At 35.0% G+C, this 24,783-nt stretch overlaps 1 protein-coding gene across 2 annotated transcripts in view; it reads right to left on the bottom strand.

Moving 5' to 3' along the window:
• LOC129236920 (open rectifier potassium channel protein 1) overlaps positions 1-24,783 on the bottom strand; it is a 95,907-nt gene that overhangs the window by 5,760 nt on the left and 65,364 nt on the right. Inside the window, exons 3-6 of one of the 2 annotated variants that reach the window (XM_054871222.1) lie at positions 10,989-11,290; positions 8,460-8,711; positions 8,276-8,379; positions 2,299-2,446 (exon numbers count right to left, since the gene is read on the bottom strand). In XM_054871222.1, coding sequence (XP_054727197.1) covers positions 2,299-2,446; positions 8,276-8,379; positions 8,460-8,711; positions 10,989-11,290 — 806 coding nt within the window. The remainder of the gene's footprint in view (positions 1-2,298; positions 2,447-8,275; positions 8,380-8,459; positions 8,712-10,988; positions 11,291-24,783) is intronic. The other variant, XM_054871223.1, reaches the window with a different exon arrangement.

Raw genomic sequence — 24,783 nt, 5'->3', positions numbered from 1 at the left:
ACAACTCTTGCCAACAGGTGCTATTTGGGGCTGGCTAGGCAATTGAAAAGCAGAGCTCTCTCTCTCTATCAATCACTCATCCTCCCGTTCTTCCTCTATGGCGCTCAGTCGTGGACATTGACAAACACCGATGGGCGGTTATTAGGCGCTTTCGCGAGAGAAATTAGTCGCAAGATCTATGGCCCGATTTGCGCGAATGAAGATGTACGAACTATACACCGAAATCGTGTGTTGGTGTTTCTACCTGGCGTCAATGGGCGGAATTTAGAAGCAATTGACGCAACATTTTGGTAGCAGCCAAGACCGATCATCGGTTGTAGTTCCCAGCTAAGAAAGTTAGAAAGTATACGCCCAAGTGATGGACTTTTTTTCTAATAGCTGTGAACTTTCGGTAGTCAATGGCACTCCAAGTGCATTTTTGTCTAGCAAATTGTGCAAATTTATTTCAAAAATCGTGTTTTTCATAAAAAAAAAACAAAAAAAAAAATTTAGTGGTGAGGCTTTATTTCGGTCCGATGACTATATAAGCAAGCACAATTTCCAGATTTGAAGAAGAGAAAACCCCAAAAGCCACTATCGGTACGCCGTTTCATTTGCAAAAGCTATCTATTTACTTTTCTAAATAAGATGCCAGAACGTTATGATTGTTGTTGCAGCTTTAACCATACTAAACACTGTCAGTGAAATGTAGTCATCGGGCATCTTCGTCTAACTCATCTAACGGTTGACTCAGAAAACGTGCGATTTCGACAGGTTGAGTCCCGCGGGAGAGGGATGTTAGATGAAGGGGTTTGAGAGGGCATGTGAATAGATGGTTAGTATCGTGCGGTGTACCTTCACATGCTGGACATATATTGAGTATGGCTTCAGGCCTTAAGGGGGAGGTAGGGTTTAGCGCTAAAAAAAAACACTTTTTTTGTGAATTTTTTACAGAAATATGGCTTAAGATACTTTAATAAAATCAGTTACATGTTATTGTACATCTTTTCAATAAGTTTTTAAAAAATATTAATAATAAAATATTGACAAATAAGCCCATGACAGAGTTTTTTTGGAGATATGTTTTTCGAGAGGTGCTCTGCGGTGCCAATCGGCATTCATCGTAGAATCATCTGAAACTAAAAAAGTCGAATTTTTCAGTTAAAGTATGACGTAATGCTCCCCCCTACATTAATAAAAAATTTTTTTTCTCATTTTTGTAGTTTTGGTGGCAAAAAAACGTAAAACGAGCATTTTTGGCGAAAAATTTCGCCATATTTGTAAGTGAAAAACAACCTTAAAAAAAACAAAAAATAAAAAAAAAACACTGTAGGGGGGAGGTATTTTTGATTTAGAAAACTTGTGCCAAATTTGAAAAGAATCGGTTGAATAGTTTCGGAGTTGTGATTGGCACCGACTTTTAAGAAGTCGTTTCGGGAAAAACGCGTTTGAAAAAATGACTCTGAAAAATTATCTATGCTCCGAATTCGAGGTAGAGTGCCTACAAAAGCTATAACTTTGAGAGTTCTGCTCCGATCCACTTAAAATTTTGACACAACATTCTTGAAATGATTTACTATAAGATGAGTGAAGAAAAAAAATTTCGATTTTGTGACCCTACCCCCCCTTAAAGGCGTTAAGTCAGATTAACTGCTAAAAATTGTGTAGGTAAAAAATTGTAGGTGCAACTAGAATTTAGCGAGCTTCCAGCTACCAACATCTAAGTGATTACTAAGAGTGAAATATCTTTTATTTCAAATATTAGAAAATTCTGCTTAAAACACTCTCCAAATTTCTTTTAATAGAGTAATCAGTTCAAAAATTGTTGACATTTGAAAATTAAGTGGCACATAAATTAAAATCCTTGTGGCAACCACGCGTTTCATGGGTCTAAAACTATGCTACCCATATTTGTTTGGCGAAAAAGAAATCCATTATTTTCTCGATAGATGCCTGAGTGATCGATATCTCGTAAAATATCGATCAAACAATTTAAAGTTGCTCGTTGTCAAGTTGACATTTCACACGTAAAAAAATGTGTTTGCTATTTTTTTTTTTTCTACCATTCAGTTGTGAGTTACAGAGGGTTATTATTGACAAAAAAAATGGATACAATTTATTTCTGGGTGAGTTTTTTCTTTCTTTTCCCCACCCCCAAAGAATGTCTCAGATATGAACGTAGCATTATTTAATGTTTTGTAAGGAGCATATCATTATTTGATTATTTTTTAGTAAACCTTTTTTTTTTGCGTATTCTGCATACCTTTATTAATATACACACCTACATACTCGTATATTCATACTTGGTTTTTGCATTACCTTCACTCTCAGTATATACAGCTCATTCAAAATCCTTCGCAGATTGCCGACGTCTTTCGTAACACCAGTCCAAATACGATTTTGAGTTGTTTTTATATTAGTGGAGAGTTGTTGTTCTAAACGCCTTAGTTTTTTGCTTTGTAAACCTCTGTAAACAATTTGTCAAATTTAGGGTGCAAAATTGAAAATGAAAATATTTGAGTAAATTAAATTTGTATTGTTTTTGACAAAAGTGTTAAAAATAGTGTTAAATTTAAATGAAACACATACTCGTATAAGTACATAAATCTATTAATATTTACACATACAATTAAAAGGGAGTTAGAAAAGTTAGACATTTACGGATAGTAAATAAATAATAAAAATAATTTCCCACAATCAACCGTCAAAAATAATAGGTCTATCGATAAGTTCGTGCGGTTTTACAACAGATGGCGTAACTTGATTATTATTCCATCGATCCACATTTCCAAACATTCATTGGAGAGCTACTGTCGTAAGGCACAAACGTCAGTATAAGTTTTTTATTTGAAGCGTAAACAACAATATTTTTACCACACTTGAAAATGTCGAATTTCGTGCCAAATAATGTGTTTTTGCGGGGAATTTTTTAATATGAAGAAAAAAGCAGCCGAAAGTCATCGTATCTTGGTGGAAGTTTATGGTGAGCATGCTCTAGCTGAGCGAACGTGCCAGAAGTGGTTTGCACGCTTTAAAAGTGGTGATTTTGGCTTGGAAGACGAAGAACGCGAGGGTGCGCCGCCAAAGTTCATGGATACCGAATTGGAGGAATTGCTCGATCAAGATCCGGCTCAAACGCAAGAAGAGGTTGCAAAAACTTTGGGAGTTGATCAATCAACCATTTCCAAACGTTTAAAAGCCATGGGAATGATCCGAAAGGTAGGCCATTGGGTGCCGTATGAATTGAAGCCAAGAGACGTTGAACGCCGTTTTATGGCATGCGAACAACTGCTTCAACGGCACAAAAGAAAGGGTTTTTTGCATCGAATTGTGACTGGCGATGAAAAGTGGGTCCATTACGACAATCCAAAACGTCGGGCAACGTATGGATACCCTGGCCATGCTTCAACATCGACGTCGGCGCAGAATATTCATGGCCTGAAGGTTATGCTGTGTATCTGGTGGGACCAGCTGGGTGTTGTGTATTATGAGCTACTGAAACCGAATGAAACGATTACGGGGGATGTCTACCGACGACAATTGATGCGTTTGAGCCGAGCACTGCGAGAAAAACGGCCGCAATACGCCGATAGACACGACAAAGTTATTTTGCAACATGACAATGCTCGGCCACATGTTGCACAAGTGGTCAAAACATACTTACAAACGCTCAAATGGGATGTCCTACCCCACCCGCTGTATAGTCCAGACCTTGCGCCATCCCATTACTATCTCTTCCGATCGATGCAACATGGCCTGGCTGACCAGCACTTCCGCAATTACGATGAAGTCAAAAAATGGATCGATTCGTGGATTGCGGCAAAACCGACCGAATTTTTCACAAAGGGAATCCGTGAATTGCCAGAAAGATGGGAAAAAGTAGTAGTAAGCGATGGACAATACTTTGAATATTAAATTTGTAACCATTTTACGTCAATAAAGTTTCAAATTTCGAAAAAAACCGCACGAACTTAAACATAGTCCTATTATGATACCTTTTTTGCCTTCGCTGGAGAATCGCATATTTACATTTTTTGAAGGCTGACAACTTTTTGAACGAATCTTGTATGGCCAAAAAAAAATTTTTGATTTTTTAACAATATATCAAAAAACAAAATACTGAAAACAAAAATAAAAAATCTTTTTTCGTTTCCATTTTACACGTTTTTAAAGAAACACCCAAAAAACACCATTTCGAATGAGGCGAGGGCCATAAATAACTCACAGTAAAATGGAAGAGTTGAAGCCTGAGAGTTGAAGCCATTTTGCTTCTTACATACGGTGTGTTCAAAAAATAAGGTGAATTTTAATTTTTCTCTAAAAATATTTATTTATCCATTAATTTCTATTTTATCTCCTTCAAAGTAATCCCCCTTAGATATGATATAATAAACTTGTGCCAGCGTTTTTTCCAATCCTCGAAGTTCTTATATGCACCTTTGGTATGCCATTGAGCTCTCTCAGTGATTCGGTTTTTATCTCCTCAATTGTCGCAAAACGCCGTACCTTCACGGGGTTCTTCAATCTTGGGAACAGGAAAAAAGCGCAGGGGGCCAAACCTGGTGAATACGGGAGCTGAGGTAGGTATAATAACGATATTGTTTTTCGGCCAAATAATCTGTCACAAGCAAAGATGAGTGAGCAGGTGCATTATCATGATGCAAAGGCCATGCATTTTTTTCCACAATTCCGGGCGCTTTTTTCGCAAACGGCGCATAACTTCAAAGTAATACTCCTTATTTACCGTACAACCTTGTGGTAACAATTCCTGACTACGCTATGTTAATCACTACGCTATGGTAATCGAAGAAAACAGTGAGCAAAACCTTGACATTCGATCGAACTTGGTCTTGGCTCTCCTGAACTCTTCCATTGGGACGATTGGGCTTTGGTTTCGATGTTATAACCATATACCCATGATTTGTCACCAGTTATGACCCTTTTAAGAAGATCTGGATCTTCGTGAACGTCATTCAACAATTCCTGAGCGATGCTCATGCGACATTGTTTTTGCTCAAAATTCAGCAATTTTGAAACGAACTTCACTGCCCCACGCTTCATGCCCAAAATTTCCGAAAAGATTGCAAGGCATGAGCCAACGGATATGCCGACATCCTCAGCAACTCTTCTAATTGTGATTCGACGATTCTCCATAATAATTTTCTTTACTTCCTCAGCATTTTCATCGGTTGTTGATGTGCTGGGGCATCCTGAGCGAGCGTCGTCATTCACATCTTCTCGACCTTCTGTGAAGAGCTTGTAGCACTTGTAAGTTTTTTGACTCAGAGTACTCTCACCGTACGCCACTGTCAACATTTCGAGTGTGTTTGAGCACTTAATTCCATTTTTCACACAAAATTTGGCCAAAAACTTGCCTTAGTTATGCCTCTCACAAACAAACTAAACAAGCTATATTGCTAAAATCGTGAACATATCTGCGAGACGAGTGTACCAACATAAAAAAAAAATAATAACAATCGAAAGTCGAATGTACGTAGGTCGCAAAATTTGAAAATTCACCTTATTTTTTGAACACACCTCGTAGTAACATTATTAAATAAATAAATCTGTTTGTGAGGTTCGTCCATTTTACGTGCGTTTTTCACGCTGGCGGCATCATCGGTCCTTTTTTCTTTCGAAATGGGGAAGGAGCTGCCGTTATGGTGTCGGCCGAGTGCTATAAAGCTCTACTGCCTGAAATTTCATTTCCAAAAATTAATCAGCTAAACATCGACGACACTTGGTTGCAACAAGACAGTGCAACTTGCCATACAGCGCGGTTAAGAATCGATTTATTGTACTGTTCGAAGGGATCATGTAAGTCATAGCCGCAGCGGACATATGACGGATATCAACTCCAAAAAATAAATGCCATAAAATTATCTACCAGATTATTATAAAAAAATTATACCAACAATATTTCTATTTTTTATTATCCTTTTAAGTTTTCAAGCTCTTAAAAAAACTGATAATATTAATATTTAATATCAGGACAAGTGTTCAGTAACCCCTGCGGGTCGGTAAAAAGATTACATCCGCGATAAAGCATGCCTGTCATAAGAGGCGACAAAAATCCGGTCGGAGAAGAAGTGACACGCCTTAAATTGTTTCCTATACTCTGACAATCGCCAGCGGTAGGGCTGTAAAGCTCAAGCTTGATATATATTAGTAAATATTACAATCATTCTATTGGCAACTACCTATGTACAGAAGGTTATGAAAGCGAAGCAAAATGCATCCCACGCTTTTAACTCTAATTTGAATTATTCTAAATATTTGTATCTAAATTTCTGTTATAATTCTGTTCTGAGGTAGTTGACTATGACTGATCGTTCGATTTGCTATTACTTCATTATAGGTCTCTTTGTCATTAAAATTTATTTTATACTTTTTAGTTCGATTAGCAATAAAAGGGTGTTTTTTAGTTTTTTTAAACTATTTTTTATTTTCTACTTTTTAGTTCGATTAGCAAAAAAGCGTGTTTTTTAGTTTTTTTTTTTAACTATTTTTTATTATGAATGAAAATTATTGTTATCATTGCAGTCAGTGAATTAATGATTCGATATATTCGTGTTATATTTAATTCCTTTCTTATCGACTGTGAGTCTAAAGCTATGCAGTTATCGACCGTGATAAAGAAGTAATCGGGATGAAGAACTTATTTCGTGGAGGGAGCCTGAGAAACGGCTACCCCACTCCATTAGTCAGTTTTTTTCGATTTTCGTGGTGTGGTGCACTATGAATTCCTTCCACCTGGTCAAACCGTTAATAAAGAATATTATTTGAGCGTTATGCGTCGTTTACGTGAAGCAATTCGTCTAAAAAGACCAGAATTATGAGCCAACAACTCTTGCTTTTTGCATCACGATAATGCACCGTCTCACACTGCACTCGTTCTTCGTGACCATTTCGCCAAAAATTCCACGCATATCGTTCCGCAACCACCGTATTCGCCTGATTTGGCTCCGTGTGACTTCTGGCTATTCCCAAAACTCAAGAGACCACTCCGGGGAACGCGTTTCGAGTCGATTGAGAAGATAAAAGCTGAATCGAAGAAGGTGCTGATGGCTATACCGGAAATGGACTATTTGGCATGTTTCGGGGATTGGAAAAATCGTTGGCATAAGTGTATTTCATCGAGAGGGGATTGTTTTGAAGGGGATGAAATTGATTTACAAGAATAAATAAAGATTTTTCATTTTACAACCAAATTCACCTTACTTTTTGCCCACAGGTAAAAAAAGAAAATATTAATCCTGGCAATCCTAATAAGGATAATGGAAAACTTTTATCAAATTATTGCATTGTCATCGGTCCTTGATAGGTGTGCAAAATTCCAAGTCGATCAGATTTTTAGAAGCCAATGAAAATTAAGCTCAAAGATTCCGTTACATACATACATACAACTCGACCTAATAAAAGTGTGTTAATTATTCGGATTAAACAGTCTAAGGGCTGGTGAAAGTAGTATTCTATCACCTCAGTTCAGGAGGGTGACACCGCCCCGAAGTGGCTGATAGGTTAATACCACAATCGCCTTCATCTCGCTAATACCCTGGCAGGACTTCAAGTACGTTCGATGCTACGTCACCATTATATTGGTGGTACAGACACAGTTGAGACAGCTCTTGTCTAGTGTCTGATTCTGGCTCTGAACACAAGCTCCCATAAGGACTCCTCGCGTAGCCTCCCTGCACTTGCATACACAGTCACGGGAATTTCTTTTAAGACAACTGTACATCGTGCGGAGATAGCGGCTTGAAAGGGTTTACAAAATGTTCAGTGAACAGAAATTTTTTTATATACAATTTTCGCAAGCATTCGATTATAAAAAGTACCAAAAGTTTAATATTTAGTTATTCTAAGAATTATGCCCATCACTGTACATAGGTTAGGTTAGGTTTTTGTGGCAGTCGGCTTAGAGTAGCCGAGAGAGAGGAGAGCGTAAAGGTCAAAAAAAAAAAAAAAGATTTCCATCATTAAAACTATTTTTTTCTTTTAGTAAAAAAGTTATTCAAAAAAGCAAGTATTCTGTGTGTATAGAAAGGAAATTTTCTCAAGCATGCGGTTATAAAAAAAGAAGCCCATCGCTGTACGAGTGCATAACTGATTTACTATTACTGGTAGATGTTTGTTAAATTAAATAATTCGATAAATTAGTAGTATAATTTAAAAAATTTATGCAATTCGATTAGTTTCACAAAACAAACAAATACACAATAATTCCCATACGAATACATATAGTACATTACATATTTTAGTACATAAAATTAGAAAAATACATCCAAGTAATTACCTCGTTATGAAGCCCATAATCATAACCAAGTAGCCCAATGCGAAGATAAACCAGAATATGACGAATATCTCATAAACCACAAACCAGCCACCAAATTCGGTGGGCTAAAAGGAAACAAAAAATGAATAGTAAAATACATTTTATTAAATAAAGATTAATTGAATGCACATTAACGCATTATTACCTGATCGGCGCCAAAAGTGGGCACATAATCACCAAAACCAATGGTTGTGGTAGTCACATAGGCAAAATAAATCGAAATGGAGTAAGACCATTTTTCAAAGTACGTAAACACAAGTGCCGGTAGTAGTATGAAAATGCCAATACCCGGTATTAAGGCGATAAGTATTGCAGTGACTAGACCCAATTGCGGTGGCACATAATGTTTGTCCTGTGACATCTTATATTTTTTATAGCGACGATAGATCATTTGGAACTGAAAATGAAATGCAATTAATAAATATGTAGTGATTTTTGTAAAGTAATAAAAATACGAGTATTAAAATGTTTTGCAGAGTATTAAAATATTATATTATTGAAAAATATTTTTTTTATTCTTTTTATTTTATTATTTTCAAAATAATAAAATATCATTTAAAATTTTTGTTTTTTTATTATTTTTGTGTTATTATTTTAAAGTTTTTAAAATATTGTTAAAAACATTTACATTTTTTTTTTTAATTATTAAAATAATTTATAAAATTTTGTTTCATTATTTTTATTTTATTGTTTTCAAAATATTTTTAAAAAATATTTTTTTAATAATTTTTATTTTATTATTTTCAAAATATTACAATACTACTTAAAATAATTGTTTTTCTTTTATTTTATTGTTTTCAAAATATTCAAATACTACAATACTTAAAATATTTTTTTTATAAGTTTAATTTTTATTTTATTATTTTCAAAATATTTAAATTTTCTTAAAAAATATTTTTTTTCACTATTACTATTTTTATTTTATTATTTTCGAAATATTAAAATATTATTAATAAATATTTTTCTTATAATTTTTATTTTTATTTTATTATTTTCAATTTTTTATTTTTATTTTTATTTCATTATTTTCAAAAATTTAAACTATTATTTAAATTATTTTTTTCTATAAAATATTTCTTTTTATTATTTTTATTTCATTATGTTCAAAAAAACCATATTTTTCTTTTTATTTTATTATTTTCAAAATATTAAAATATTACTTCAATTATTTTTTTCTACCAAATATTTTTTATGATTTTTCATTATTTAAAAAAATATATTCTTCTTTTTATAAATTTTATTTATATTTTATTATTTTCAAAATATTCAAATTTTCTTAAAAAATATTTTTTTGTTTCACTATTATTATTTTTATTTTATTATTTTCGAAATATTAAAATATTATTAAAAAATATTTTTTTTATAATTTTTATTTTTATTTTATTATTTTCTATTTTTATCTTATGATTTTCAAATTATTTAAATATTACTTAAAATATTCTTTTCTATAAGTTTTATTTTATTATTTTCAAAATATTCAAATTTTCTTAAAAAATATTTTTTTGTTTCACTATTATTATTTTTATTTTATTATTTTCGAAATATTAGAATATTATTAAAAAATATTTTTTGTATAATTTTTATTTTTATTTTATTATATTCAAAATATTAAAATATTATGAAAATCGTTTTTTCACTATTATTATTTTTATTTCATTACTAGCGGACCCGACAGACTTCGTTCTGTTAAATAGATTTTGAATGTGCCAGTTTATATCTTGACCTTAAGATGTTTTTACTCTGCTGACCCTCACACACCGCCCTATCATCATGGTAATGGTTCTGTTCAGGAGAATTAAAGAAAAGGGTCAGCTCGGGTGACCTAAGTACCTTCGCTCCCACGAACTTTGGCCACGCAATATTTGTATGGGAAAAAGAAAAGGGCTATTTTATGGTTTTCCTTAAACTTCAAGGAACATTTTAAAAAAATAATTGTTAAAATTGGTCCATGCGTTGTTGAGTTATACTTACCATCACATTTTGCGATTCATTCTTATATTATAGATTTTCAAAAATTTTAAACTATTATTTAAATTTTTTTTTTCTATAAAATATTTTTTTTTTATTATTTTTATTTCATTATTTTCAAAAAAACCATATTTTTCTTTTTATTTTATTATTTTCAAAATATTATATTATCAAAAAATGTTTTTTTTTACAATTTTTATTTTTATTTTATTATTTTCAAAATATTAAAATATTATTTAATTTCTTTTTTTCTATAAAATACTTTTTATGATTTTTATTTCATTATTTAAAAAAATATATTCATCTTCTTATAATTTTTATTTTTATTTTATTATTTTAAAAATATTAAAATACTATTTAAAATTATTTTTTTCTTTTTATAATTTTTGTTTTTATTTAATTTTTTTTATTATTTCAAAATATTATTAATTATTTAAACTTTTTGTCTTTTTATTATTTTTATTCTATTATTTTCAAAATATGGAAAATATTATAACTATTGCAAAAAAAATATTTTTCAAAATAGTACGAGCGGCAAATCTTCAGTGTAAATTTAAACCCACTTTCCATCTAAACTAAGTTGGAGCGTTCAATTTTATTTTTCCAATTCAACTGATGGGTAGTATAAAATTTCAGCACAGAGTGCATTCGCACTGAAAAACTAACAATAGCTTTATAAAATTAAAAATTACTTAATTTCACTTACCGTTCTCCCAAAGTAGTCGCCCAATCCGGCAAAAAGTATTCCATTCACTGGTATGCCAATGATCGAGTAGAATATCATAATTATGCGTCCAGCAAATGTAGTGGGATAAATATTGCCGTAACCCACAGTCGAGCAGACAGTGAAGGCAAAGAAAAGCGAATGATAAAATGTCCATGTATAGGGTGGGTCAAATTCATCCGCTGTATAGTTGGTCACCTGTTTCCCGCAATAATCCGATATATTTTCAAGTATCTCGGTGATGGTGCTCTCATTCTTGCCAGCTAATTCACTAACGAGGTATTCTGGAAAAAAGTAACAGAAGGAAAAATATTAGCTAAAAAACAATAATGGTAAAATATTTAGTACTCGTATAAATATTTATCATACTAGGACTAGAGGTAAAAATAATTCGACAGCATGAGAAGGAATTGCCTATATGCCGCGATGTCTGAATTTAGTATCCCCGCAAAACTAGTACGACTGTGTAAGATGTCGTTGATCATTGCCGGTAGCGACGTCAGAATTGGGAAACACCTGTTCGAGCCCTTTGTGACTCGCTTTCGTGCGACTTCTTTACCCTGATGCTGAAAAAGATTATGCGAGCCGCAGAACTTAATCGCTCTGAAAAAAATTTATTAAATATTGACATCATTGGACTTAACAACTCAGCTGTTAGTTCTGTCCTTTCTAAGCTGGCTAAAGAAGCAAAGCGAATAGGTCTGGTAATCAATGAGGACTAAGGGAAGTACTCCTGTCATCAGTCGGCGCATTCGCATATCGGCACACACGTCACTGTTGCCAGTTTTGTTTTTGAGGTTGAAAGAGACTTCGTTTATTTACGAAACAGCATTAACACCGATAATAATGTCAGCCTTGAAATTCAGCAGAGAATGTCTCTGGACTACTTTAGACTAACTAGGCAATTTATTGGTAAAGTCTTCTCCGGTCAAAACACTTTATAAGCCTGTCATCATGCCCGTCCTATTGTTTGGCGCAGAAGTTTGGACGATGACAATATCCGATGAGCCGTTCTTTGGAATATTTGAGATACAGATTCTGCGGAAGGATTATCGAATTTTGCCGCTTAGCTGGCGGAGTAAATATTTACTTCTTTTAACCCACAAGCGAACTGCAGACGGACAAAACTGATGTTAACTATCGTGTCCGACCGACTATCGCAGATCCACCTGTCATTAAGCAGAAGGGACTGTAGACAGATGGTTGGACAGATGGCCGGCGACTTTCTATGGGCGAAGGACATGGACAAGGTAGGTAGGAGGAAAAGGCGCACCACTTTCTGTGCGTCTGCACGGCCTGCGCTCGAATCAGGCTTGAGTCTTTGGCACTGATGTGTTAAGAAGCGACCAACTTGGCTACTTGGTACCGCAAGATCTACTCAGATTTCTTCGAAGGTCCGGTAGATTTCAAAAAAAAAAAAATTAAAAAGGGAACCCGAGTGCAGTACAATGGACTTAATATTGTTTGAGGGCTGTGCTTGCTAGTATATCCCGACAAAAACCTAACCTAAGGAATTGCTTGTCAAGGAAAGATTTTGGTGCAATGAAAATCTCGGAAGTGATCATAGTTTTGCGGGTCACTCGAAATTCAAACATTTGAAAGGCATCACAACTTATGAAATTATCTAAAGAAGAATTTTCTCCTAAATGAGACTATTTTGATCAATAAAACATTCCCATATCACATATGTATGTGCTTTATTTCAATTTTCAGCGACTTATTGAGCCACCCTCGTACGCATATAGTCTTATAAAGCCATAAGAGTTTATTTTGAATTGGACTTCTATTTGAATAGCGTCGCTGTTTAGCCACAAAAAGATTTACTAAAATTGAGCCACTAATTAAATAATCAAATTAATTGAAATAGTTTTTATTTACCAAGAGTACAATGCCACTGTCTACAAGTACATACATACATACACATGCACTACTACATACACGCTCGTACCTACATATTCACTTTGTATCACTTTTGGTTGATATTTACATTTATTTAGCTTTCAAAGGCGACTAACAATAATCTTCCGCCTCTTAAAAATATTTTCCATAGGCTGCTGAGGCTCTACAAAGCTACCCATGTAAGAAATCCCAGAACATAGCTGTAAAATCACAACTATCCTTACTTGTATGGAAAGTGAGAAAGAACAACAACAATGCACGTATCTTATGTATAGATATTCTACCACTACACATGAAAGTTTGGCATTCAAGTGCATACAAATTTTCCACCTAAGCCCTCATACTCTGAGATTTGCGACAATTTACCGTAATGACCCCAATAATGCGAGTGGCTTAGTAGCGCAATATGTATTATATGTATGTGTATATGTGTATGTGTAAGCACTTGCACTTGATCAGCGCCTGACGAAAATAACGCACACAATTTAGTCGCCACTTACACGCAGTTGCTTCATTTGTGGTACAAATTGCATTTTGCTGCAACTCGCCAACTAACAATGAGTAGCGTCTGGCGCAGCATCGGGTTGACGTTCTCGATTTCTCGACTTGTTTGAATACTAAGTTAAACGTTTACCTAAATTAGTTGCAATTTTCCATTATTAACATTTTATTTGCTTCTTTCTTTCCTTGTACAAATCGTTACGTATTGTGTGTGTGTGTGTGTGTGCTGGTGTGTAAATTAAGAAAATTGTAGGCGTTTATCTGTGTAAATTGTTTGAAGATTGAAAAAAATTAAGCATTTACTTAAAAAACAGGAAGAAAGAATCGCAATTTTACTTAATTGTTAGATTTCATAAGCAACAGAGGTCATGCCAACGGAAGAAATAAACATCTGTGGCTAGCCAACAGGTGTAGGTATACCTATGAAACCTACCGGATCACTGTAGTGCATTTTAAGCTGAAACTCTGGCCATCAGGGAAGGTCTGTTAGCCCTAAAGAAAATGGGTTCTCCCCACAGATATTATATATTCAGATATCAAATCGGCGATGAAAACCTTACAATCATCTAATATTAACTCGAAGGCGGTTAAAGAAAGTATCGCGTTTTAACAGAACTATCACAGTACTTTACAATAAACCTGATCTGGGTGTCGGCTCACAGCGACATGGCAGGCAATTGCAAAGCAGATGCAATAGTGAGATTGGGTACCACCTAACCGATCCAACCTGACAAAGCGAACATACCTATACCTTTAGCAACTTGTAAGATGCTTATAGACAAACACACTATCGGAGCTGCTAACGGGCTTTGGACTCAGTCCCTGGCCGATGCAACAAGTGGAATGACATGGCCAGAATAGAACATGGCCCGCACCATCCGACTGTTGAAACTGAACAGGAAGGATATGAGAAATCTTCTTGGGGTTCTAACAAGGCATTGTCTGATTGGCAGGCACGCCAGCAGATTGAAAACACCCCATAACGAATATTACAGAAGCTGTAACGACATTAAGGAAGAAGAAGAGAATATAGAACATTTTCTATGCGGGTGCATGGCTTTGGATAGAAGAAGGTTCAATATTTTAGGAGCAAGATCCTTGAATAACTTGGCAGAAGTAGCCAATTTAAAAATAACAAGCCTTGGTAGATATGTATATTAAAGCCACAGGAACCAACCAATGAGAACAATGTAGAGTGAGGAGAGGGGACAGCGCTGGTGGTATCACAATTGGCCTACAGCAGGTCTAGGTGTGTCAATTGACAACCACTATACCTACCTACCTATCTACAGTTTTTGTAATCACGTCAAGTGTGCATACATTTTTTTGGAGCGCTCTGTGTAATTCATGCCAGTTATGAACAAATCTACGGTTAACTTTAAAAATTGCCATTGCCATAGGAAGCGGAAGCCCTTTGCCACTGAGTACTATACGAGGGGTGCCTTTTATATGTCGGGATTAGAGAACAAAAACAAATTTTAATCATCGAAAATCACTTTATTGTTTTTCAAAATATTCTTCATGAAGATCTATACACTTTTGCATGCGTTTCAACCAATTGTCGAAGCACTTTTGCCACTCTGAATGAGGTACTCCCAAAACATGCATTCTGAATGCCGCAACCGCTTCTTCAGGTGTCGAAAAACGTTGACCTCTCAGTTTGTTTTTTACGTACGGGAATAAAAAGAAGTCATTCGGTGCCAAATCAGGACTATACGGCGGATGACCCATTAATTCGATGTTTTGGGTGCTCAAAAATGCAGTTGCTTGAGCCGATGTGTGAGAGCTCGCATTGTCCTGGTGAAGAGTGATCCGTCTTTGGCGATTGGTTTTCCTAATTTCTTGGAAGACAACTGGCAAACAAATGGTTGTGTACCACTCAGAATTTACTGTTCTGCGTTGTTCTAGTGGTACGGTTGCGACATGTCCAGTTTTTCCGAAAAAACAGGCGACCATTTGCTTGGAAGTGCTTCGTGCACGAACAACTTTTGTTGGATTTGGCTCATCTTGAAACACCCATACAGTCGACTGCTGTTTACTTTCTCATACGGGCTCATACGCATAAATCCATGATTCAACACCTGTCACGATGTCATAGACGTGTTTCGAAGCCCCGCGTTCGTATTTTTTGAGCATTTCCTTCGACCAATCGATACGAGCCTTTTTTTGAGCGATTGACAAATTGTGTGGGATCCAACGCGAAAAAGTTTTTTTGACAGTCAAATGTTTATGCAATATTGAATGTTTGCTGGGCCCACTAATGCCTAAGATTGTCTCAATCTCACGATAGGTCACATGACGATCTTGCAATATCAGTTCGCGCACAGCATCAATGGATTTGGGAATAACAACTGATTTTGGACGACCTTCACGAAATTCGTCTTGGAGTGAACTACGACCACGATTGAATTCACCATACCATCGATAAACACTGGTCCTTGATGGAGCTTCATCGCCAAAAAATAAATTAAGTTCATCCATGCAATGTTGCTGAGTTAATCCACGTCGAAAGTTGTAAAAAATAGTCGCACTTTTCGTGTTCACGATTTAATTCCATTTTTGGACCGAGATGAATCTTTTAAGTTACTGTAAACAACACAAATAGCGCTGGTATTTCAAAACGTTCCGAGTACGTAAAAGCCAAAAAATGTCAAACTTTGCGATACAGCTGTCAGTTGCCAAATTGCAACACCAGGGTTGCCAAATCCCGAAATATAAAAGGCACCCCTCGTATACATACAAACATATGTTGTTGCTGCTATTGATTATTCTACAGCTGATAAAATTTTCCAATCCCTTTCAAATCGTGCAAAAAGGTGAAATTTTGCATTTTATAAAATCTCAAATCATTTTGCTCGTAATTTGTAATTTACAAAAATAAACGTTTTGCTAATTAATATAAGACAAAATAGTATTACGTCAGGTCTTTATTTACTTATTTTATTGCAAGTGAAGCATTTTATTTTGATTGCATTAGCAACTTGTAACTGATAAGGAAAACAAACCTAATCTTAATGTGAGGCAGTTGAACAACTAAATAAAACTAAAATTTAGTGTCATTAAGCAATTGAAAATGTCAATAAAATGTACTTAATACAAAATAGGAGCAGCGCACTGTATGTAAATATAATATTTTCTGTATGTATGCACGCACTCACAGTCGTAAATGCACGTGCACAAATATATTTCCACGCAAGCAGTTAGTATGTCGGGGATCATAGTGAAAGTGGTTCTTCCCTTCCCACTATCCTTCCACTTGGTCTGCCAATTTTGCAGAGCGATATCATCGATCCTCTGTAGGGCGTCCCTCAGTAAGGCTTTGTTACCAGATAGATATCCGCGCATTGATTGTATGCTGGTATTTTGTTTCATGCATTTTGCCTTTATATCGAGAGGGATTCTGCCTGCTATTACCCCTGCTGCTTCGTCAAATATGGTCCAGTAGCATCTAATGAATCTAACATTGCATAATTTGTACACCCGTTTAGGCTGCATCAAGTAGCTGGGATATTTCACTACTTCGGCCCACACTTCTATAGCGTAAAACAAGATCGAGTTGCAGACGCTTGCTAACAATGCTCTCATTTGCTTGTCTTGCTCCACCCACATTGGGCATCAGTAGCGATAAAGCCGCCCAGGATTTTTGCAGCTTTCGAGCTTACGTATTCCAAATGCTCTTTAAAACTAAGTCTTCTGTCGATCATCGCTCCTAAATATTTTATGGTATCTGTGGATGTTATATTGTGACCACCAACCTTTATTTGAAGGTTTGCAACTTTTCGTCGAGAACTTATGAGAACCAGTTCGGTATTATGGTCTTCTAGTCTTAGCCCAGACGAGTGTAGCCATTGCTTAATTTTATTTACGCTATCCTCTAGCCTTCGTGAGACCTTTTCTAGCGTTTTTCCTACGACTACCACAGCTAGATCATCTGCATACCCAACAATACTTACTAGTTCGTGTTGTTCAACGCGTAGTACTCCATCATACGTGATATTCTACAGTGCCGGGCGTAGTACAGAGCCTTGAAGAGCTCCTCCAGTTACCTTATAGCTTTTGGGACCTACGTCTGTATTATAACATAGGGTTCTGTTGTCAATGTATGAAGCAATTAGCTTTATCAGATAGTTCGGCACTTTTTTTTTAACTGAGCATGGCTGTTTCAGGCACCATTTGTACAAATACAAGCACACAGACTCCTCATTTTGCCTATACAGCCAAGGAAAATATGAAACTCCTGAGCATGCCCCATTAGAATGTTCTGGCTTTGATGGGGAACGAAGCATGTGGCGCTCAAATATCGGCGAGAGCATGACAGCTGCTAGCCTAGAAACGTAGAACTATGGTTGTAACGTAGCTTAACCAATTACACTGTGTGACAAAAAAAAAATTAAATATACTTTTATGGAGACCTAGCACAACTTGTGGCTATAGAAAAACTAAAAAAATGGTATAGGAGAAATTTCCAATACACCCCCAAAATCTCATTTTATGGCCATAAAACCGTTTTTCAGTAGGTTCATGTGAAGAATAACTCCCAACTTCGCCAATTTCCATCCGATTTCGAATTTGCTTTTTTAGTTCGAAAGAACAAAAACAAGCCTTTTTGACAGTGTGTTGACAATTTTTCTGAAATGACAACTGACGAGACTGTAGACGGAAGTATTTGGAATTTTTTTATTTTTTCTCTATTTTTTCGACTTTGACATAATTTTTACGGTATTATCCGATATTGAGAATTTTTTTTAGTACCCTACTGTTATAGTAAATTTAATTTTGCGTCGAATGAGCTACATTTGACTGTAATTGAATTAAAATACCTACAAGTTGAACTAGGTCTCCATAAAAGTATAATTTCACTGTCGCACAGTGTTATGCGAAGGCTGAAACATGATGATAATGAACGCAGACAAATGAGTGAATAAACACATTCTGCCCCCTTGAAGGAATATCTTAACTAGTAATCCCGAGGTGAAAGAAGCAAAACAGCCAGGCGATGGGCTGGTTTAGTCCGTAGGCAATACGAAATTTAGATCAAAAAGAGCGGGGGAATATCGCATGTGCATCAGTCATACGTATGAGTCGGCTTCTACGTATCTTTAGAAGATTTCACCTCCCAGTTCGGCATCCAAAAAAACCACAAGCAGTTAGTGCAAATGAGCTGTCATATGGAGATTTGCCATTTTTCAAAGTCACAGCATATAATCGAAATAAATTAATTAAAGTAAGAATAGAAAAAAAATGTTGATTTGGTGTAATGCTATGTAGTAATTTAATTGAAAGTAAAAATTGTGATTATGTAAAAAAAGCAATCAAGCATATAAAAATCAGCATCTAAAAGTGAAACGAATTTAAATAAACTAAATGCTCCAAACAAAATCCAAGCTTAGCCAGCATTTACAAATCGATTACACGCAATTAAAACCGTATCACTGTCACTGTCTCACATTGGCCGTGACACTTTAAACGCCGCTACTTCCGAAATACATCAATTAATGACGTCATTTGACATGGCGGCAAGTACAAATACCTGCTTTTGACAATCATTAATGTTATAATAGATATTTACATCAAGACAATTTGTATAGCCAACACAACGACATAAATTTCTTCTGACAACCGCGCGCTTCATTTGAATACATACACTCACCCATATATGCACAGAGCGGGAATGAGAGAGAAGAGAGAGTGAGAAAAATTGTGCTTTGATTTCCATGCACACGAGCCAACATTGATACTTCCGTGCGCATACACACACACGCACACACAACTGCAAACCGGCAAACGGAAAGCGAACATAAACACATCCGAGCACATGAAATCACATGCAGTGCTGAGGAATTTATGTATTGGCTTTCCCTGTAGACGATGTTTGTATAGCTAGTCGCTAATAAATACTCGTATATCACCCTGCAGGAAATAAACTAGTGCTGAACAAGCGCGGTGCTAATGACTTTAAGCCCGCTAGTTTTTCGTAAGTTGGGTAACAGTTGCTTGTAATTTTGCATGGCGATCTCTTAGGAATTGCTATGCATACATTTTCGTTAGATTGGAATTAGTACTAAATTTGGTAAATGAGTTCGTCAATAAATGTCAAGCTAAGTGTCATATTTTATACGGTGGGCTAATCTGAACAAATGAAACTGAACATTATATACAGGGTTATCGGAAAATCCGTACTAGATACTTAAGGGCATTATTATTTGGGTAATTTCTAAATATCACACCTTGAATAGCTGAAAATACTTGCCAGTTTTCAAAATCATTGCTGAATAATTTCTATTCAAAAAATTTTTGAAGTGAAACTTCTTTTGTCTCGAAGGATGAAACGCTGTGAGGAGTAAAACCATAGCGTTTCATCGATATGTGACGCTACGCCAGCGCCATCTGTTAAAAGCGTGGCGTGGATGAAACGCTGTGAGGAGTAAAACTACGCTAAACTACGTAAAACTCACGCTATGCCAGCGCCATCTGTTAAAAGACTGGCGTGGCGTGTCGTCGTGAATGTAATGCGGTCGTTTATTATTGCATTCTTATCGAATGTAATTTGTAAATATGACATTTGATTGACGGCCGCCGTAGCCGAGTGGGTTGGTGCGTGATCACCATTCGGAATTCACAGAGAGGTCGTTGGTTCGAATCTCGGTGAAAGCAAAATTAATGAAAACATTTTTCTAATAGCGGTCGCCCCTCGGCAGGCAATGGCAAACCTCCGAGTGTATTTCTGCCATGAAAAAAATCTGCTCATAAACATATCATAAAACAAAATGAAATAAATGCATAAAAAAAAAAAAATTTTCTTGTGATTCGAACCAAGGATTTCGGATCGGAAGCCCACATTGCTAGCCGCTGGGCTATCGCGCTGTGCTGTCGCCGCAAAATAATGTATCATAAATCTGTTTACCATACCAAAGACCATACACTTTGCGAACGCATTTCGGTGGAAACAGTTGACAGTTATCCCAAACACAATATTATATTAGTAACGCGAGACGCGTCATAGAGTGTGTGTGTAGTTTTGAGCAAATCTTACAAACATATTTTGTTTTGTTGATTGATTTCTGTTAAATATGGCATCAAATCAACAAAAACGGAAACCGAAAACAGGTGCTGAACGGCAACGTGAGTATTTGGAGCGTAAAAAATTAAGAGCTACTGTTGAACACCGTGACAGTGAATCCTCCGGTTGTACGATAAGTGATAATTTGTAGTACCAACAACAAGATGCGGAACTACCATTGATGCAGTATTTCATCGATACCTTGATAGATTAGAATGTAGATCATTTTTTACGTATTTCAGTTACCATAAAGCCCTTGTTTCATTTTTGGAAAACGAATCCAATAATGATAATGACAATGCCGAGAACCAAATGTAATTGAGTACAATAAATTCATTTCTTTTTATATTAAAATAAATAAATAATTCTGTTTAATAAAATTCCATTCCATGCTTTCCATGACTTCTGCATGCATTATATTGAAATAATAGTTAAATTATTAATTTGTTGATAAAAGAAGTTTCACTTCAATCGTGCGGGTTCCGTGAACTACCACACACTTTCTTTTTTTTAATCATTTGAAGTGCGAAGCACTTAATGAAAAAACTAAAAGATATATTTTTTTTATTTTTAACTCTATTTTTTACTGATGATTTTTATTAACCTTTTGAGCTATAAATTAATTTCCAAAAGCGTGTGACTATCCCGTGCAAAAAAATTCCAAATGAGCTTTTACTTGGAATAATTTCTGTCAAAGCTTTGGGCAGATCGCGTGTTCAAAATGCACATAATTCTACTATTTATTATTTTATATATAATAAATATTTTATATGTATGAATATATTATGTTTAATAAAAGATGAGCTATTTTTACAGTTCTTTATTAAGTAAGGAACGCAGAAAGCTCAGAAAGCTTTGAAGACGTGCGTGACACATCTTTTAAATTTTGAGACCAAATTTCTTTGGACGTGTATAGCACGTCCAAATAGCGCAAGAGGTTAAACTGTTATGATTTTTTAAACTATGATTCTTATTACCCATTAAACTAAACAGAAAAAATAGGTCTCTTGAAGCAGCATTAAAAAGTGGGCGTGCAAGCAAAGAAAAATGTATATGGTTGTAAGGGGTTAGGGATGGTCAGAATTTTCAAAAAGTTGGCTTTTATTTGCATAAATATCTTAAAAATATTGTGTGAAAATTTGAAGTGAATCCGACAAATACTTTTCGAGTTATGCAACAAGTAATAAAGGGCACTCGGGCGCTGCGGAGCGTTTGCGAGCAAGTAGCTAGCAGCAGCTGCAAGCAACCGAAAGCAAAACTTTAAATACGTTTTTCTCAAAACTATATTTTTTGAACTGGTGATCACTGTAACTTAAAAACCGCTTGTAGGATTTCAATAATATTTATACCGCTTTTGAAAAACATAAGAAACTCGTGCCTGATCGAAGGATTTTTTTTCAAATTTTCAATTTTTTTAACAATTAATTGTCGGTTTTTTTCTCAAAACTTTGTTGAGGTCGCCATATTGTTAATTTACCAAGATTATCTATTAATAAAACTAATTTCTCTTGACCGATTGATTTTAGATGAGTCTCCAAGGACTTGTGATGATCACGGCAAGCGACTTCTGGAGAAACGAGCTCCACACAAACAACGATAACTTTTAAAATTATTCACTTTTTTTTTTTTGAAATTTTGCCAAAGTCAAGTCGAAACGCGATGTATTAATGCTGTTTTTATTTTTTTACAATTTTTTTTTTTATTTTACAATTATTAATTTTTTTGTTTTGTTTTGAAATTTTGCTAAAGTCGAGTCGAAACATGATGTATTAATGCTGTTTTTATTTTTTATTACAATATATCATTTCTTCAGGCCACTAACCCATAACCTCTTAAATATTTCAAATCGAATATTTCGAAAACGGTTAAGTTTTGGACTTCATGTCGTGCGGGTATATTCAAATTAAACAGCAATGACCAAATTAATAATATCATTAAGTAAATAAGACGGTTTTCCTGATGACCCTGTATAATCTGTTTAGGCCGAGTTTAACTAGCTTCAATGAGAAACACAAATTGAAGCCAGGTCACTTGGTTTTTCTAACGAGCAAAAGAGGTCACCCTCTTCATTTAACACCACCAACATTAACTGCATCGAATATCTACTTTCAGAATATGTACCCAATCGAATGATAATTACTATTTTACGTCTATCGTCTATCGTCATTCTAGTTTCTATTTCTATCATTCGCCATCACCAACTCGGTATTTTATTGATCTTCCGCATCCCATCGTCTTATCTTTTGTGCTATGCCATCGGACGGATATAAATGGGATTATATAAATTTTGTTTGATTTTTCTCCGCCGAAAAAAGATTTTTACTTAATTTGCTAATTGGTTTGAAGCTACATTTATTTGGCAAAAGAGGTTATCCACTGGATTTGAAGGTTAAAAACATGTATAGATAGGTCTAAACTGGATAATAATCAATTATTACACACTGCGGCTACATGGCTAAAACTTTAAAGAGGATGATTATACTTGTATTTGGGACTTTTTGTTTTTTGAATACATATGGTTTAAAATTGGAGTAGGTAGGTAATTAACTTTCTTCACCTACTCTGAATTAATATATGTAGTTATATCAAATTTGTGCCTCATTCCATGAGTTTATACGACCATACGACCCATATCAGTTTAGATGTCTTCCTTGTTTGAGATTTCTGACTAACTCAAGGGTACAAACTACATTTTCCCTTTCCTACTTTTGAGTGGCTTGAGTACGAATTCGGCACTCTATCTGTATGAAAAATTGATATTTCCTAAATCAAAGCATTCCTCTGAGGTAATTTTGCTTTTCATCAATTTTAGGAAACTTATCCATCTGTTTGGGGCTACGATTTAAGAGTTTCAAATTTAACTATGTTTGCTTAAAAAAAGCTTTGTATAACTAATTTTCTTTTACTAATTATCATACTATATAGTTGCTCCCTATAATAACTATAATATTTTGTTTAATGTTACTTATATTTAATTTCATACTATATATTCGAATATTTGTAAAAAATACTGTGATCTTAAATAAATAAATTATAAATTTTTCGTACAATATATCTACAAAAAATCTACAAAAAACTGAAGCTTATTGGTTGTGTCACATTTTTTCACTTTCATTTGCTGCAGCCCAATGCAATTGAGGGTAGACCCGCGAGAAGAGCTATTTGACTATATTGGCTTCGGAATGCAACTTGAAGAAAAGCAGTGTATCTTATTATTTTAAATATTCTTTATTATACTTTAAATTCTTTATTATTATAAAATTCCTGAGCGAAATGCATTAATTAGCGAAATATATAAGGTTAGGCCAGGTTAGTTATCTAAATAAGTGGCATCTAAAGTTAGCAAGGGATTGCTTAGAGTCATGAATTCCTAATCCTCTAGTTGATAAAATCATTCAACGAGGGAAGGAACGTAAAACACAAGAACGTAGACATCTAAGTCGGCATCTGCAAAATGCGGACAGTAACACAGAATCTGATCCAAGGTATCATTAGCATTATTGTACCAGTAGTACTAAAGCTGAATCAGGAATTTCTCGTCCTAGTTCAAGTTTTTCCTACAGGGACATTAGACCGACAAGTGCGATTCAATCAGCTACTTTTTTTGTCACAAATTTTGAATCGTCACTTCGTCGCTTTTGTATTTGGTTCATTGGGCAATTCGCTTAATTTGCGTTGGTCTGGCGTTGGCTAGTTAAGCCACTCAGCTAAGTTTAAATAAACAGACCGAGAAAAAAATGAAAACAATCGTAGGTGTGTTTATCATACAAATTAATTCGTGCGCACCGGCGACGTTCGTTTACGGAAGAAATTGTACGACGTCGAAAACCTGTGATTTTTTTGTGTGCAGTTCGTTGGTCGGTGAATTGCCAAATTTACATGAGTTGAATTTACATATCGTTGTATGTATGTATGTATAAGTATATGCGTGCGAGTATGGAGTGAGTACAGCTAACCTACACCCCCTAAATTGGCAGCGACATTTTTCAAGTTCGATGTCAATGTTTTGTTTACAATTGTTTCTACATTGATTCGGTTTTGTTTATAGGCTCCCATTGATGGTTGTATTGGTTTAGAAACTGTCAATGGGTGCAGTTTGGCACCAATGATACTGAATAGTAGTTCTCATGCGCGATAGTTTGTGCCCAGTTTTTGACAATTGTTACTTAACGTTCTTGTACTTGCTAGGAAGGGGAAACTGAGAGCGCAAAGTGACATTTCATTTAGAGGAGAAGTTTCAAGTTGTTACTGGATAAATTTTTACTTGTAAGAGTAGGGCAATAGAAAAAAACGTGTTTCACAAGCATACGCTCATGC

The sequence above is a fragment of the Anastrepha obliqua genome, chromosome 2 (assembly GCF_027943255.1).
Source record: "Anastrepha obliqua isolate idAnaObli1 chromosome 2, idAnaObli1_1.0, whole genome shotgun sequence".
NCBI lineage: Eukaryota > Metazoa > Arthropoda > Insecta > Diptera > Tephritidae > Anastrepha > Anastrepha obliqua.
This window is presented reverse-complemented; position numbering and strand designations above follow the sequence as displayed.